Source organism: Gigantopelta aegis, chromosome 3 (assembly GCF_016097555.1).
Source record: "Gigantopelta aegis isolate Gae_Host chromosome 3, Gae_host_genome, whole genome shotgun sequence".
Lineage (NCBI taxonomy): Eukaryota > Metazoa > Mollusca > Gastropoda > Neomphalida > Peltospiridae > Gigantopelta > Gigantopelta aegis.
The window spans coordinates 71,545,862-71,563,192 of NC_054701.1; the positions used below are offsets into that span (position 1 = coordinate 71,545,862).

The 17,331-nt window shown below is 41.0% G+C and overlaps 1 protein-coding gene across 3 annotated transcripts in view; it reads right to left on the minus strand.

Moving 5' to 3' along the window:
- Positions 1-17,331, minus strand: part of LOC121369021 (ADP-ribose pyrophosphatase, mitochondrial-like) — a 55,085-nt gene that overhangs the window by 13,718 nt on the left and 24,036 nt on the right. The window contains exons 1-3 of one of the 3 annotated variants that reach the window (XM_041493826.1): positions 4,418-4,436; positions 2,393-2,476; positions 183-322 (exon numbers count right to left, since the gene is read on the minus strand). Coding sequence is in view for 1 of the 3 variants with exons in the window: in XM_041493825.1 (XP_041349759.1) it covers positions 183-322 (140 nt within the window). In the remaining 2 variants the exon portion in view is untranslated. Of the gene's footprint in view, positions 1-182; positions 323-2,392; positions 2,477-4,408; positions 4,437-17,331 lie in introns of those variants that run through there. The other 2 variants (XM_041493827.1, XM_041493825.1) reach the window with 2 other exon arrangements.

Genomic DNA, 17,331 nt, shown 5'->3' on the forward strand with positions numbered 1-17,331 from the left:
AGGAAATTGATAATCTAAACAATAAAATCTAATTATGATTTAAGTTATCAAAAACGGTTATAATAGTAAAACAATATGTTAGTGTTTAAAAATTAGGGCATGTCTGGAATTCCAGATAAATCCTGCAGATTTTTATTTATGTAAAAGGCAACACCATCACCTTGTAAAAACAAAAAACTAACCTTAATATTGAGAAAGCTGACTTTGGCTCGGAAGATATTTGGAAAGTAGAAAAAAGCAAATGCGGGAACAGCAAGAAGCAGACCACAGGTCCATATAACCAATGTGTACTGGTTGAACTGCTTCAATGCACAGCGCTCCTCTGAAATCAAAACATGCAAGATAAAACTCTGTTCAATTTACTTCATCAATTTAACACATGTACATGTAACTGCATGAAAATCATATTTTAAAATATAAACATGTCAGCCTTTGTTTGGTGGGATTTAGCTCAGTCGGTTTAATGCTCGCTGGAGGTGCTTGCGTCGCAGGATCGAACCACCTTTGTGGATCCATTCCACTGATTGGGCTTTATCTTGTTCCAACCAGTGCACCACAGCTGATCAACGTCCGAGGTATGTGCTTTCCTGTCTGTGGGAACATGCATATAAAAGATCCTTTGCAGGGGACAATATTTCGAAATCTGAAATAACCGGAAGTCGGTTCACGTGGTTTTTACCTAGGTAACCTGTGGATTACCTGATCGGTTACCTCAAAATTATGTTGAAATTATATTTTAAATACATAATTTTTTAGCTCAAACATAAAATTAAAACAAAATACAAAAGAAAACAGTTTCTTTAATGCTTGCAAATCGAAAGAAGTGACTTGTTACGTTGTAGATGTTTCTTTTGTTTTCGTACGATCGTAGCGTTGTAGATTTATTACTATTATTATTATTATTCACCACTTGCCATCGGGATCGCAAAAAGTCATTTTTAGTTTCCCGAATCTAAAAACCACTGTCCTTGGGCATCGGGCCACCGTATTCTAGAACCTCTGTGCAGCTTATGGAAGTTAATACTATTGTAAAAGGGCTAAATATCAGCCCATTACTGAAACAAAATAGATACATTTGGAGGAAAAATGCCCATTCCGTGGTGCATGATTAGACTAATAATTTTCTTTCATAAATAACAAATATTAAAGGCTACCATTTGTCAATGATATGTAAAATTTAGTATACAGCAGATTAAAACAAAAACCCGACAAAAACCCAAACAAATGTCCAGTTCCTCTGAACTATAAAACAGGATACTCATTGGTGCATGATTAGATTAATACAAATAAATCTTATAATAACATAAAAAGAAAGACCACAATTTGACACTGATATTTTGCGGTGGTGATGCTACTTTCACTTTATCGCTGGTACTTCTATACTACAGTGACGTTCCAAATGTTTGTTATTTAAAGATCATTATGCGATGTTAGTATTTGTGACATTTTTGCATTTTTGTATACGTTAAAATTGTTTTCAACCTTTGTAAAATTATAGGCAATCCAATATGTCTACATATATTCCTTTAGAGACAGAATAGCAGCAGATAATGTAGGCGCCTTAACGGTCATGTCCCCATTTCTTTAAAACTTTTGGCTCGACTCTATATTGAGCCTTTGGTTGGAAGTTACAACCGTTGCAATGTCTACTGGTTTGCCACGCATCAAGTATTTAAAAATCAGTCTAAAACATGTTTCGTAATACTAGTACTAGTAGTAGTATGTCTGCATGGTTAAAATTACGGTAATCATGAAGTCTGCAAGTTTTAATTTCTGAACGTCTACAGGTCACGACGTAACCGATTTGCGGTTCGTGTAAATTTAATTTTGCGTAAACGACACGCGAACAGAACGGCGAAATATTGTGCCCTGCTTTGCTGCATTTGGAAAAATGCAGCATGTTTCCTCTGATGATAGCCTGAGTACTCTGTAAGAGAGCTAGATGGACATTTGGACAGTTAGTTATACGCTCTCATTACAGTCAGAGACCAAGCTATGTATTTTTTTGGCAATAATGTTTCCTAAATTTTACACAGCACACCTTTAGTTTGATCATTTTTTAAGTTCACTCATATTGAACCTACAGGTTGGTAACTCATGTCTCAGAATAATGCAAGAATTATAATTTCATTCATGTGTCCCTCACACAAATATAAATCTGCCCGCACTCCCCCCTCCCCTAAGCCTAACCCTAACTAAAAATAATAATGGGGGGGGGGAGGGGGGGGGGACCAGGCGGATATTATACCCTAAAGGTATGTTGTGTTGGATTTATGAAAACATGTATTTCTGACACAGTTTGGTAACTATTTGGTTGTCAAACGTTGACAAACTGTTACATATAGCGGTGCGATGATTTACCCAATACTACCCCATACTACCCAATACTTACCCAATTAGTTACACGTGTTGTTTGCGGCGAATTGTATACACCGCAGACTCCAGTACGTTGACTTACCTCCCTTCGTTCACCCTTCTATAATACAAATAATTTTTATAAAATAAAAAAAGAGGTAAGTATAAAAAAATATATATAATTCTAATCTTGATGATATGGAAAAATTTTATCACATTACTGTGATCAGAAAACATTAAAAAAAAAACCTCCACAAAACCCCCCAAACAATTACAACAGGTGTGAAAAAAATAAAAAAAATTTTTGAAGCGTCTGCCAAATCAGGTACAAGACCTTTAGTCATTAGATATTATATATTTACATTACCAGTTTATTAGATGCAGTTTTTGAACGGGCAAGTCTAAAAATATTTTTTAATAAATTATTTACTTAGGCCCTAAGTGGAAAGGCCTCAATTTGTCATTTCACCAATTAAGACCAAACATTGTTTGCTTCTGGGTTATACAATTCGCCGCAAACAACATGTGTAACTAATATCCAGGTTTAGGGGTTCTTACGTGAAGATATAATAGTTAGTAATGGTATTGGGTAAGAACTGAGTAGTACTGGGTAAATCGTCGCACCCACATACAGTGCTCTCTAACCCTGTTCAGTGTTCTCACATAAACAGAAAAAGGTTAGATTACACAATGTGACAATGGTAAGCTACACCCACACAATAATTTGAATAAACCCCTGGGTGGGCGGTGAGAGGCTGTAATGTTATTGTACATAGTGTTTATTACATAGATAAGAATAATTTATTTGCATAACACTCGAATATGGGCTGAGCAAAAATAACAATATAATATACATTTATCTGCAGTAACAGTAACATAACCCTGTTCATTGTTCTCACATAAACAAAAAAGGGTTAGATTACAAAATCTGACAATGGTAAGCTACACCCACACAATAATTTGAATAAACCCCTGGGTGGGCGGTGAGAGGCTGTAATGTTATTGTACATAGTGTTTATTACATAGATAAGAATAATTTATTTGCATAACACTCGAATATGGGCTGAGCAAAAATAACAATATAATATACATTTATCTGCAGTAACAGTAACATAACCCTGTTCATTGTTCTCACATAAACAAAAAAGGGTTAGATTACAAAATCTGACAATGGTAAGCTACACCCACACAATAATTTGAATAAACCCCTGGGTGGGCGGTGAGAGGCTGTAATGTTATTGTACATAGTGTTTATTACATAGATAAGAATAATTTATTTGCATAACACTCGAATATGGGCTGAGCAAAAATAACAATATAATATACATTTATCTGCAGTAACAGTAACATAAATATACATTAATTACATGAACAAACATCTGAATCAACAAATACATATGTAATTTAAGCCTTATTACTAGTGATATTAGTATTTAGGTAAAAGCAAATATTGTCAGAAGTGTAGTGCCATTAAAAAACCCATCAACTATGGCGTTCGTGAATTATTTTTCACGAATCCACACACCCTTGTACATTCTCCATTAGTTTATACAGACGTGAAATGCAAACAATTTGAAATTACTTCCAAATCATATGCTTTCACGCAACTTAAATATAACACCACGGCATTACTCTTCAGGGTGTCAATGTTTGGGGTAACCTACCTGCGAGTCTGACTGTGAAGGAGGAATTTAACCGATCCTAGTTCATCAAGATAAACTCGAATGTAAGTGCACATTGTGCACAATGTGCACTTACATTCGAATTTATCTTGATGAACAAAACCGATCCCTACCTTAAAATAGTATACGGACACCTGTCTTGTATATTTATCATTGATTATAAACATTTGACAATATTTAATTTCAGACACTTAAACAACAGTAACATAAAATGATCCATGATCATGGTAGGAGTTTCCTTTGGCACTGTCACGTATAAAGAACATTATAAATACTTATCATAGAGAGTTAGGGTTAGGGTTAGTGACAGTGCCAAAGGAAAGTCCTTCCTAAATGATAAATAGTTACAGTTCGTTGTTTCATATAATTACTTTAGATACCTTGAAATGGTCGTCGATTGATACCCGTGAAATGAAACACGCCACTAACAGCAACAATGTACACATTAGTGACGTCATGTCATAGCATTTCCGGAAAAACACAGACCTTCGAGCGCATCACAATTGCTATCTGCGTAATGACATAAATTATGAAGACCTGAGAACTTATCGATTCTTTGAAGTAGATATACACCGATACAAGTATAGAAACGACAGAACGCGGACGTTACGTAAAAAAAAAAAATATCTGCCTACAATTTATTTCGATTAAATATACGTTCGTCAAAACCATGCATGCAGTCTTTCGAGTGGCAATCCTAAATCTGACCGACAGCTAACTTTAACGCTGTTTTGTCGGTCAGATTTCAATGCCGACTTAACAAAGCCTGTTTTTGACTTACACGCGTGTAACTACATGCATTTACAACGCTTAAATACCTGCATTTACGAAAAACAGGCTTCATAAATCCGGCCCCTAGTTATCGTGATCGAAATCGTATCTCTGCATAAAGCAGAGTTAAAGGCAGATACACCTATTTTAACAAGGCAGTGACAACGAACTACTGTCATGTGCTTTGTCTATATGAACTGTCACGCCCAAGCCGATACATCTTACACAGAGCCGGTTTAAGGATCCGCGATGCCTGTAGTACAAATAACAGCGCGACCTCCTTCCCAGGATATATATTTTGCAACACCCTCGAGGAGAGGGGAAAAATTACCTGGGGAAAGTAAATATACACATCACCGCGGGTCCCCCTGAACCGTGGGACCCGTAGCACGTGCTACATGTTCATTTCATTTCAACTTATTTTCGTGCTTATATCCAATTAAGGTTCAAGCACGCTGTCCTGGACACACACCTCAGCTATCTGGGCTGTCTGTCCAGGACAGTGGGTTAGTTGTTAGTTGGTTAGTGGTTAGTGAGAGAGAAGATGGTGTAGTGGCCTTACACCTACCCATTGAGCCCTTAAGAACTCGCTCTGGGTTGGAGCCGGTACCAGGCTGCGAACCCTGTACCTACCAGCCTGTAGTCCGATGGCTTAACCACTGCGCCACTGAGGCCGGTTACTACATGTGCTACTAGGATAAACCGGCTCTGGTTATACGATGATCTCAAATAGGCCTACTCCGTTGGTCGTTCTCCACTTAGCGATTGTGCTCCATCCCCCCCCCCCCCCCCCCCCCTCCCAACCGGTGTTACACGACTGGTACATCAAAGGTCGTAGTATGTATTGTCTATAAAAAGTGCATATAAAAGATCCCTTGCTTGCTTCATCACTTAGAGCAGCCCGCATTCCCAGTTATGCAGCCTTTGGAAGTAGTCGTAGTTGACTGTGCTGTGCAATTACCCCCCCCCCCCCCCCCCCCCACCTGGGGGGACTAATTGCAACTTATGGCTCCCTACTGGAGTATCGAGTCTCGTACACCGGGTCACGGGCAACCGTGATCTTGGTGTACGGAGACCGAATACAGAAGAAAGGAAGGTGGAGGAAAAGGAGACGTGCGTCAGCGGCGGCGCAGGGGGAGTCAAAACCGGTGGCTAAACCGCCGGCGGCGACTCCTTCTGTTCGACCGCCGAACACCGCTTACCCGAGCAGGAAGACCAAGACAGAAGCGGTTCCGGCCCCGGATGTCCCAGCTTCTACGCCAGCGAAAGAGTCAGAGTTGACGGAGTTTGACACAGAGATCTGTGACACACCGATCAACCGGCCACCTGCACCAGAACCTTCGCGAGCGCTTCCGGACTTGTCGCCGATTAATCGGCGACACCCGTTGAGGCGCAGGCCCGGAAGGGAGCAGTTGTTAAGAGGAAGGCGACCACTCCCCCGAGTGCCACTCCAGCCAAGCCAAGTCGCCCCTCTCAACCGCCGAAACCAGAGACACAACCAGTGGAGCAGTGGTCACTGCAGGCCGGCCGACTCCAACAGCGTTTCCAACAACTGGTCAAGACCAAACTTGAGGACGTACGCCAGCTCATCACCACGCCGAAAGAAAACTCTTACCAACCTGTGCCAGACAACCGTGAAGGGGAATTCGCCGTCCATCGACTCAGGATGCAGGAGGGACACAACGCAGTTTGCGTTACCATCCGCCGGAACGGAAGATATAACCAAGGACTGCTACTATCGGAGATGGACAACCCGACATTACATCGCGTCCTGAAAACCGTCGCGGGACCACACTACCCAGCCATCACCAAGGCCTTAGCAGACTCCGCTTACCGGCAGTTCCTCCCGCAGCTTGAGACCACCGAGTTCATCGGATCACCCTAGACGCCAACCTTTGCTAGGACAGGTATCAACCTCCTTTTTGGGCTAGTTAGACTTTAAACGTTTTCGATCGAGTTCAAAATTCTTATGTTTATTTTTTTATAAATAGTCTGACGCATTTTACTTTGGCGCCCGATCAATTGCTCAAAATCACCCTTAAAACTTTTCGGCCGAGCAGTCTTAACTATTTTGGGTCAAATTTTAGAGTCCAGACATGTTTTTGGATGCAGTTATTCTTTGCAGACTTAGGTTCTTGACAGGCTTTACCGAGGAATCGAAACTTAGCCAATCAGAGCACGGCTCCCACTCGGTGTTACTTGAGGTCTGCGAAGTGTCTGCTATTTGGTCCGCGCTTGCGTTTGACCTTACTAAATGACTTTTTTCCAAATTCTGCCCACTTCAAACTCAAGGGGATTCTACTTCAGGCAGCCGAACTATGAAGTTGTGTTCGCAGCTCGTGCAGATTTCTCTTCCCCCCACGCTTGGGGCCGTGTTATGTGAGCTTGGAGTTCTCTTCAAGTATCGCATTCAACACGATGGGAGCTCAGCAGTTGTCACTCTCATTTATGGGAGTGACAAACCTCAACGCGCACCAAGTAGAGGAAGGAGAAGGCGACCCAAGGCTACTCAGGGGGTACTAAACCCGGCGGTTCAACCGCCAGAGGCGGTCCCACCTGCTCCCAAGAAGAAGGCGAGACCGACAGGGGCGACTCAGGGGAGACCAAAGCCGGTGGTTAAACCACCGGGGACGGTCTCTTCTGCGTCGTCGCCCCCATCAGCGACTCAACAGGAGCCTACGCCAGGAGCGGCCCAGGGGGTACCAAAGCTGTCAGCTCCACTGACAGTGGCGGTCCCTTCTGTTCCAGCACCCACGCAGATGGAGACTGGTCATATGATCATTATTGATCCACCAGCCAGTCCACCAGCGCCTCCAGTTTTTGCTGTTGCCACGGAAGATGTCCAACGTGAACACAAGAGGAGGAAGGTGTCTACGGCCACCGATCACTCCCCTTGGACGATAGTGTGTGACAAGCTGCCGGCGAAATACCGTGGAGCTATCCAGGGCGACTTTACCGAGAAGTCACAGATCAACGGGCCGTGGAGCGATTCATCGTGGCGCCAACTTCCATCTCGCCAAGGGAAGTACCAGATCCAAGGAGCCAAGCACTCGGCCAAGTTGTATGTGACGGCGGAGCGGGACGGGCTGTTCCGACAGGGACTTCTTAATCCGATCATGGACAACGCATCACTACACCGCGTTCTCAAGATGGTTTTACAAGGAGATTACCAGGAAGTTATGAAGTCCTGCTACTGGAATCTACAAAAAGACCTCCCGAACTTCAACTTCGAACAGCCCATCAACTCGCCATGAGTCGCCTTAACCTAGGACAGCAACCTCCTTTTTTGGGCTTAGTTGGACTTAAAACTTTTTGGCCGCAGTTCAAAATTTTTATGTTTATTTTTTGGTAAACAGTCCAACGCAGTTTATTTTGGCAGCCCGTCTAAATTGCTCAAATCACCTTAAAATCTTTTTGGTCGAGCACTCTAATTTTATTGTTTGGACTTAAATGTTTGTAGCTCATTTTGGTTTTCGGTCTTTGACCTAACTACTAAATTCGTATTCCAAATTCCCCCTACCTCCAACTTACCCTCCCCCCTAGCCTGGACCATATAAATCGGACTTTAAACTTTTAGACCTCCGTTAAAAAATTATGTCGAAATTACTTTTTTTTTTTTATATTATTAAATAGTCCGATCCTCTCTTCTTTCTCTTATTTATTTTTGGACTGTCCTTCTAAAATGCTCAGCATTATATAAATATTCGGCCGAGCAGTCAATTCATTTTATTTTTGGCTTGTAATTTTTTTTTATTATTTTAATAATTTAATTTCTTTTACTAATTGTTAATTTCAAAAATTCTGTCCATTTCACACACACACACACACACACACACACCCCCCCATCCCAAGTTAGGCCACCGATCTTATCGGAGGTCGGACTCGGGATGGGCGTGTTCGGGGCCCTGGTGGTATACGAACACGTTAAACTAGTTATCTATCTATCTATTTTCTTTTTGACCGCCCGATCTAATCTAGCGACCAAATTTAATGAGTAGAATTTTCTTTATTAATTAGAGATTCGCATCAAAATTTTAAAGGCCCACTTTTGGATGTAAATTTCAAAATTGTCCCCTTAATTTTTTTTTCTGTCCCAGAGCAAGTCACTGGCTATCCAGAGACAGGCCCCGGGACGGACGTGCTCGAAATTCTAGTGGTATATGAGCATGTAAAAGCGAGTTTCCTGTCTTTGTGTCTGTCAGGGGCGGGACGTAGCCCAGTGGTAAAGCGCTCGTTTGATGCGCGGTCGGTCTAGGATCGATCCCCGTCGGTGGGCCCATTGGGTTATTTCTCGTTCCAGCCAATGCACCACGACTGGTATATCAAAGGTTGTGGTATGTGCTATCCTGTCTGTGGGATGGTGCATATAAAAGATCCCTTGCTGCTAATCGAAAAGAGTAGCCCATGAAGTAGCGACAGCGGGTTTCCTATCTCAATAGCCATTATGTCCGACGCCATATAACCGTAAATAAAATGTGTTGAGTGCGTCGTTAAATAAAACATTTCATTTCATTGTGTCTGTCGACCATATGTTAGATAGAGAGTCTGGTTCAGCCGGATGAGCGCGCCTGGGCCCAATTTCACTAAACACCGTAAGCCCAGTTTTGCACGTAATGGTAAATCTACGACTATTTAACCACAATTCTTCTTACTATTATAGTACAACAAATATAGTTAGAAGTAGCCTGCACATATTTCATATCCATTCGTCCTTAAAATACTCTATTTTCCGTAATGATGTACTTTTATTTGTGAAATAGATGCATAACACGTGTAAATGTATGCCCGGCATAACTGCTAGTCGCAGACGTAAACGATGTTTTGTGAAATTGGCTCCAGAACCTTAAAACAAACAGGGATGATCAAATTATTTGGCTTTACTTAAATATACATGAATATCAGTTATGGAGCATTGGTTGGGAACAACAGTACTTAACCAGCTAGACATACACGTGTGTAACTATGTCGATCCAAGAGCTTAAAGGATAATACATATTTGTATATACCGTATAAATTGTAATATAGATTTAAATATTGATTGTAAACAAAAAGGAAGAGCATATTCATACATAAATAGAGATAGACAGGCATGTGGTCTGGTGTGTGTGTGTGTGTGTGTGTGTGTGTATATATGACAGATTATTTGTAATACCAAATAATCCCATTTAATGGCAGAAAAATATATCTACGTTAAAGTTAACTAGGGGTTGAGACCCAATAAAAAGCGCCCCCTTTCAAACTAAGGGAGATAACTTTAAATGCATAGATTGATACTAGCTATATAAGCGCAACACATAGAAATATCAGTCTCTGCAACAGGCGGGTATATGCGTAAAATGGTATGGGAATAGGGGAATGCGGTGGTCGCAGTTGGATCAGTTTATCTCGGGCAAGTTGCAACATCAAACCCCACCTAATTCCATGATCTTGCAACTGGGGTCCAATGATATGGTTACGGTAAAAAACAGGGTCCTTATCCAGGAGATTACTTGTTCAGTTTTGCGACTGAGGTCACTACTTCCCTCTTAGCCCGAGTACTCTGACTGTAAGAGAGCTAGACGGACATTTGGACATAAACACGCTCTCATTACAGTCAGAGACCTACCTATGTCTTTTTTTGGCAATTCCTGACTACCAAACGGTAGGCAACGATTCCCGCTCTAATACCACAACAATCCTATGTTTGACGTCAAATACCTTTACATCAATCATTTTCGAGTTAAGTGATACAAAAAAATCCACATATTAATCACTAATACACATACTACAGAAAGAAACCCGACAGCACCCACATTCAGCTACGCTTTGTGACACTCCGTCGCAACAATTGCAAAGCTCGGCGATCTATTTCGAGACGTAGACCACGTGATCGCGCACTGGGCGATTCCGCCTTGTGCAGCAGTTACAGGGGCCGTCTCATATCAAGCGAAGTTACAACTTGGAAGAGTTGGCTAATGCCGTTTTGGATGAATTTGGATTTCATTACGTCATTAAACCAAAACAATTACACATTATTGATTCCATTTTGAATTTGAAGGATACATTTGGGGTGTTATCGACAGGATACGGCAAAAGTATGTGCTACGTACTGCCTCCTCTTATGAGATGACCCCTGTAACTGCTGCACAAGGCGGAATCGCCCAGTCTCGAAATAGATCGCCGAGCTTTGCAATTGTTGCGACGGAGTGTCACGAAGCGTAGCTGAATGTGGGTGCTGTCGGGTTTCTTTCTGTAGTATGTGTATTAGTGATTAATATGTGGATTTTTTTGTATCACTTAACTCGAAAATGATTGATGTAAAGGTATTTGACGTCAAACATAGGATTGTTGTGGTATTAGAGCGGGACTCGTTGCCTACCGTTTGGTAGTCAGGAATTGCCAAAAAAAGACATAGGTTGGTCTCTGACTGTAATGAGAGCGTGTTTATGTCCAAATGTCCGTCTAGCTCTCTTACAGTCAGAGTACTCGGGCTACTTCCCTCTGTAAGGATCATTTGGTCGAATATGTTGCCGCGCCTCTACTGGCATGGAGCGGAACATCCAAAGCAGGTGGACAAAGCTCGGAAAAGGGTAAACGGTGCAGTGAAAGCACTGGTCCTTGCAGAGGGGGGGGGGGGGGGGGGCAGTGATTGGGCACCCCGCTGTGACCGTAAAAGAGTTGGAGTTGTTCAGGAATGATGGAGTGCATCTGTCGAGCAAAGGAAATGGGGTGTACCTGGATGGAATGCGGGGTGCCGTGAAAGCGTTGCTCTTGGGAGGGGGAAAGGTTTTTCCATAACTGAGCTATTGAGGGTATGGATGGAGTGGATATAGACTCACTCCTGTGGCGGGACCCTCGGGGGACAGCTACAGAGCTAAGGTTCATCTGGCCCAGGGTTAGGTCCTACCTACTGGACAGTAGGGGGACAGGTCAATATAAAGGATTCACTCGAGACTGCCTGAGGGATCCGCTCCACCTTCGGGGCCGAAGGGGAGTTTTTCAGCCCACCTACGATTGCCGAGGGGGCAGGTTAATTAGATACGCTCGACCTTTGGGGCCGAAGGCGAGTTTAGCCCACCTACGTTTGCCGAGGGGGCAGGTTAATTAGGGGGGGGGGGGGCAGTTAACAGATTGGGAACCTTGGCTCGCTGACTTGCCACATACTGTCTAGTGAGGGCAGTCAGTATGTCCCCAGGGGGTTCTGTTATAGGTAATAGCTGCGGCCAGGGTTTATCCAAAACATTAAGGGGTTGGGGGGGGGGGGGGGGTTCACATGTACATAAAGTAAATATGAGGGCAAGTAATATGTAGTAGGTAACATGTATATAAAATTGAAGTCTGTAATAAATATGTAATATGATTCCTTCGTGTTGTGTATTTTATCTCGACATTAAATATATATATATATATATCTGTTATACAAAACATATATATATATATATCTCGACATTAAATATATATATATATATATATGTTATACAAAACATATTCCGAGGAAGAAACTATTTAACTACCCTACATGGTCACGAACTAAACCAGTGATTGATATATCAAAGGCTGTGGTATGTGTTATCCTGGCTGTGGGAAAGTGTATATAATAGATCCCATGCATGTTTGCTCTTAAGACTACATGTCAGAATTATCAAGTGTATAACATCCATTAACCGATGAATAAATCAATGTGGTCTAGTGGTGTCATTAAACAAAACAAACTTGATATAGTCGTGGGAGACATGCGCGCGTGTATGTATGTGTGTAATATGTGCGTCTGTAATGTGTGTGTGTGTGTGTGTGTATTTCGCTATTTTTACATTTATTTGCGATAAATAACAATTAATTAATCTGTTCCACACACAATACGTTTGATACTGCCTCTTTCAACATTATATGATTCATATAATAAGATTGCTATTATATTTCACCATAAAACTAAACAAACTAATGTCACCCTGGCCGCATTTGTTGGTTGATTTCCTCTATAGTTTGATTTTCCCTCGTCCCAGCCAGTGTCCCACGTCTAATACATTAAAAGTCGTGGAATGTACTGTCCTGTCTGTAGGAAAGTGCATAGAAAGTTCATTGCTAATTTTATTGGTAGGAGTAGCCTATGTGACGATAGCGGGTTATTCTAAATTTTATTTTTACTTGACTGTGATATTTGTTTTTTTTGCACAGCTCTTACACTGTTTTAGTTCAACTGTTGAATGTTTATATTGACGTTGAGCATCACTTCATTTTTGCATTTACCTCAGTTTGACACCCAACAGCCGAGGAATTTTTCGTGCTGGGGTGTCATTAAACATTAATTCAGTCACTCCCCCCCCCCCCCTCTCCTGATCTCTGTCTGTCTGTCTGTCTGTCTGTCTGTCTCTCTCTCTCTCTCTCTCTCTCTCTCTCTCTCTCTCTCTCTCTCTCTCTCTCTCTCTCTCTCTCTCTCTCTCTCTCTCTCTCTCTCTCTCCCCCCGTGCGTACATGCGTGCGTGTGTGTATGTATGTGGTATATATGTGCGCTCCGGGAGGGACGTATATTTGCCCAGTGGTAAAACACTCGCATCATGGTATATCAAAGGCCGTAGTGCTATCCTCTCTGTCTGTAGGATGGTGCATATAAAAGATCCCTTGCTAATAATGGAAAAAAGTAGCGGGTTTTCTCTGTAAAATTGTATATGTGAAAATTACCAATTTTTTTATATCCAACAGCCGATGATTAATAAATCAATGTGCTCTAGTGGTCTCGTTAAACAAAACAAACTCAATGTGTGCGTTCGGCTGACAATGTGAAGAAATAACCACAATTATGTTATATCAAATAGGCATAGTTTTAAAAATATGCTGAGGTGTCGTCAAACCAATATTAATTTTCTTTATTCGCAAAATAAAATAGAGAAAAGCATTGCACGACAAAATAGAGAAAAATATTGCAACATGTTTTCTCCAAAATAATAGTTATTTGCGTATTATATACCAGTCGTGGTGCACTGGCTGGAATGAGAAATAGCCCATTGGGCCCACCGATGGGGATCGATCCCAGACCGACCGCGCATCAACCATTTCTAAATTATTCTCTTTGATAGGCTTGGCCCGTATATATGCATGCAACTAAATCATGCTATTGTGAGCATCAATAAATGTTTTGATCATGGGGACATTTAGTGCCTCTCCAAAATATAGCCTATTGTGAAACACATTTACTGCTCAAACATAGGCTACTTAGGAACACGGAGGAAGCAAAATCTGTGATTCAAGTTAAAAAAATTTAATTAATAGAGAAAACAGTAAAAGCAATGGCAGGAATGGGCAATATTTCTGGTGATGGGATATAAACTTGTTTAACAATTTAGAAAGATGTTGAATTTTACTTTAAAATTATAAAATTTAATATACTAACCTGTGATATTTATATATTTCCACCGTGTTAATTTAACTTTTGAATTTTATACTGATGGTTTTAAATCACGAATTGCTTCATATACTTCATACACCTTTGTTTGACACCCACTAGCCAAACCATTATTTCATGCTGGGCTTTCGTTAATGGATGATGTTAATTTCTAAGTGTATGACATCTGTTTGTTTTTAGACACCATTGTTAATATGAGTTTTAGGATTTTTTTCTCTCTCTTTTTATGTCTTCTTCTCCGCACCTTGCCTTCATTTTGACTCTAATCAGTAAAAAAAACAAAAAAACAAAAAAACAAAACAACTCCGCATGAAAAGTAAGGTCTCACTACACAGTTCACTTACGGGTGAGAAAAAAATATTCTATTTAACGACGCACTCAACACATTTTATGTACGGTTATATGGCGTCAGACATATGGTTAAGGACCACACAGATTTGGAGAGGAAACCCGCTGTCGCCACTACATGGGCTACTCTTTCCGATTAGCAGCAAGGGATCTTTTATTTGCGCTTCCCACAGGCAGGATAGCACAAACCATGGCCTTTGTTGAACCAGTTATGAATCACTGGTCGGTGCAAATGGTTTACACCTACCCATTGAGCCTTGCGGGGCACTCACTCAGGGTTTGGAGTCGGTATCTGGATTAAAAATCCCATGCCTCGACTGGGAACCGAACCCAGTACCTACCAGCCTGTAGATCGATGGCCTAACCACGACGCCATCGAGGCCGGTTTCCGGGTGAGAGTTCATTGATCACCATTATAGTTCCTAATTGTGACACATGTTGTGGTTCACATATTATTCGCTTCTAGGAATTAGGGAAGAATTAAAACAATACCTTTTGTCTGTATTTTGCCCATGCTATTTTGTAATATTGTGCATTGACGTTTTGGGACATGGGTGTATAAGTAGCACAAAACCTTGTGCTTGGAACATGTATGGGGTACCTGTAAAAAAGTACTCAAATTTTGTACGAAACTAGGGGTGTTGTAGAAACATCTGGTTATACCGAAAATGAGCCATGAAAGGTATCATTTTCTGCAGTTAATACTTTGAGGTAGGGGTTGTAGTACTGATGTTTATAGATCATAGTTTGGTTGATATATTGCATATCGTGTTTTTAAACACAAACGTTAACATTGTCGCCTATGGGTATTTGGTATAGTCCAACCTATAGTGCAAGAGACAGCCGGAGTGAATCGGTTAATGAACCACCCGTTCGGATCGGTACTACAGCCAGATGCGGTCATATAGAAAAACACTGAGACGGAAATGTTCTCAATTTTTTAGTGAAAATAAATGCTTATATAATGTATGTTCGTAATGGTGTATGTTGTTAGTGCCAACGAGAACCAGTTCTATTGGCAATCTTCATTTGTGGTTGGGCAATTTAACATGGATTTCAATGACAGATGACATTTGTGTAGTGAGACCTAAGCAAAACGCCCGCAGTACCCGGGAGTAACCATACAGTGGGTTATATCCATGTGAAAGTTACACACATGCATACATGGTCACATATCACAATTATCGTCTAGTAGGGTATCCGCTCTAGTAGTCTTGTGACTGTGCTCATGTTATGGCAGACAGCTTTAAAATTTCAACTATTAGACTGAGGTTGACAGGGTAGAGCATATAGTTTGCAAATTTATGTTTATCGTCTCAGGCAGTGCACCACGATTGGTATATCAAAGGGTGTGGTGTGTGCTATCCTGTCTGTGGGATGGTGCATATAATGGGACAATGTAGCGGGTTTCCTCTATAAGACTATATTAGTCCGAATCGAATGTAGCAATTTACTAGCAAATAGGTTAGGCCTACATGTCAGAATGACCAAATGTGTTACATCCAATAGCCGATGATTAGTAAATCGATGTGCCCTAGTGGTGTCGTTAAACAAAACAAACTTTTAACTGTTTGCCAGTATTTGTAACTTGATAACACTGAAGACGTTTTTGTGGTAATTCCAGCCCAAAACAATATAGTGATTTTTTTATTATTTGTTTTTGTTTTGTTTGTTGTAAAATGGGTGCACTCCGGCCAGGTTTAGTGTGTATGTTTGTTTAAACCAATATCCTGGGAGAAAGAGCTTGGCAACAGGTATTCTTACACACCCGTTGGTGAGAACACCATGCGTTATTTTTAATAACACATACCGGTAATTGTTTACACAACAAAGTGTGTTAACAATTTCAAAACATACGACTGGCTGCTCCTAAGTGATAACCAGTTCACCAATGCCATACGTCCAATACAAAAACACCACGGTGGAAATCGATTACACTGTGACGTATAGTTAACCTGGCAACCATGTGGCTATGACGCGTAAGTCAGCTACAAGTGCAACGGCTGTAAATAACTTTTAGTCGAAAAGGATGTTAAAATTTGCTTAAAACCTGGTTTTTGGTGGGGGGGTTTTAGGATATGTAAGAAATAGAATAATACAATCGTGTCCGTTAGATACCATTTATCTCACAACTCGTTGTTTAAAAACGCACCAAACTCGCTTTCGCTCATTAAATACATTTTAAAACAACTTTTTGCGAGATAAATCGTATCTAACGGCCACTCATGTATTATTCTTTATTTTTCCTTTTTAGCATATGTTGCTCCCATTCAGGAAAAAGATGCATAATAGAAAAAACCCACGGGCCAACTGATATTAAGCACTGACGCTATATAAAAATATATAGTTATATACATAAATATATAGAATAAATAATTGTGGTCTGTGGCCATGTCATTCTAAATATGAATGTCATTACTTAAAATATTAATATTATGGTGGACAATAAAAGGTGGCCATCTTAGAATCAACACGTTTGTACCGATGTAAAAGGAACGCAGGTCCGTGGGAACCTCGATTCCTAGGAACAGTAGTCCTATCGGACCTCCATATCTTAGGAACCATAGTCCTACCCGGACTTTCATGCCTGATTCATTTTTAAGGTTTTTCCCTAGGACTTGTATTCCTACCGGACTTAAATTCCTTCTACAACAGTGACAGAAATACTAGTCCGGCAAATTAGATGTCCGTTTGTTATACTCTGCAATGTGCACGAGCTGTCAAAAATACACTAGAAAAAAAAGAGAGGTTTTGGCAGCCTTCCCTCAAAGTGTGATGGGTAAGTGTACGATTCTC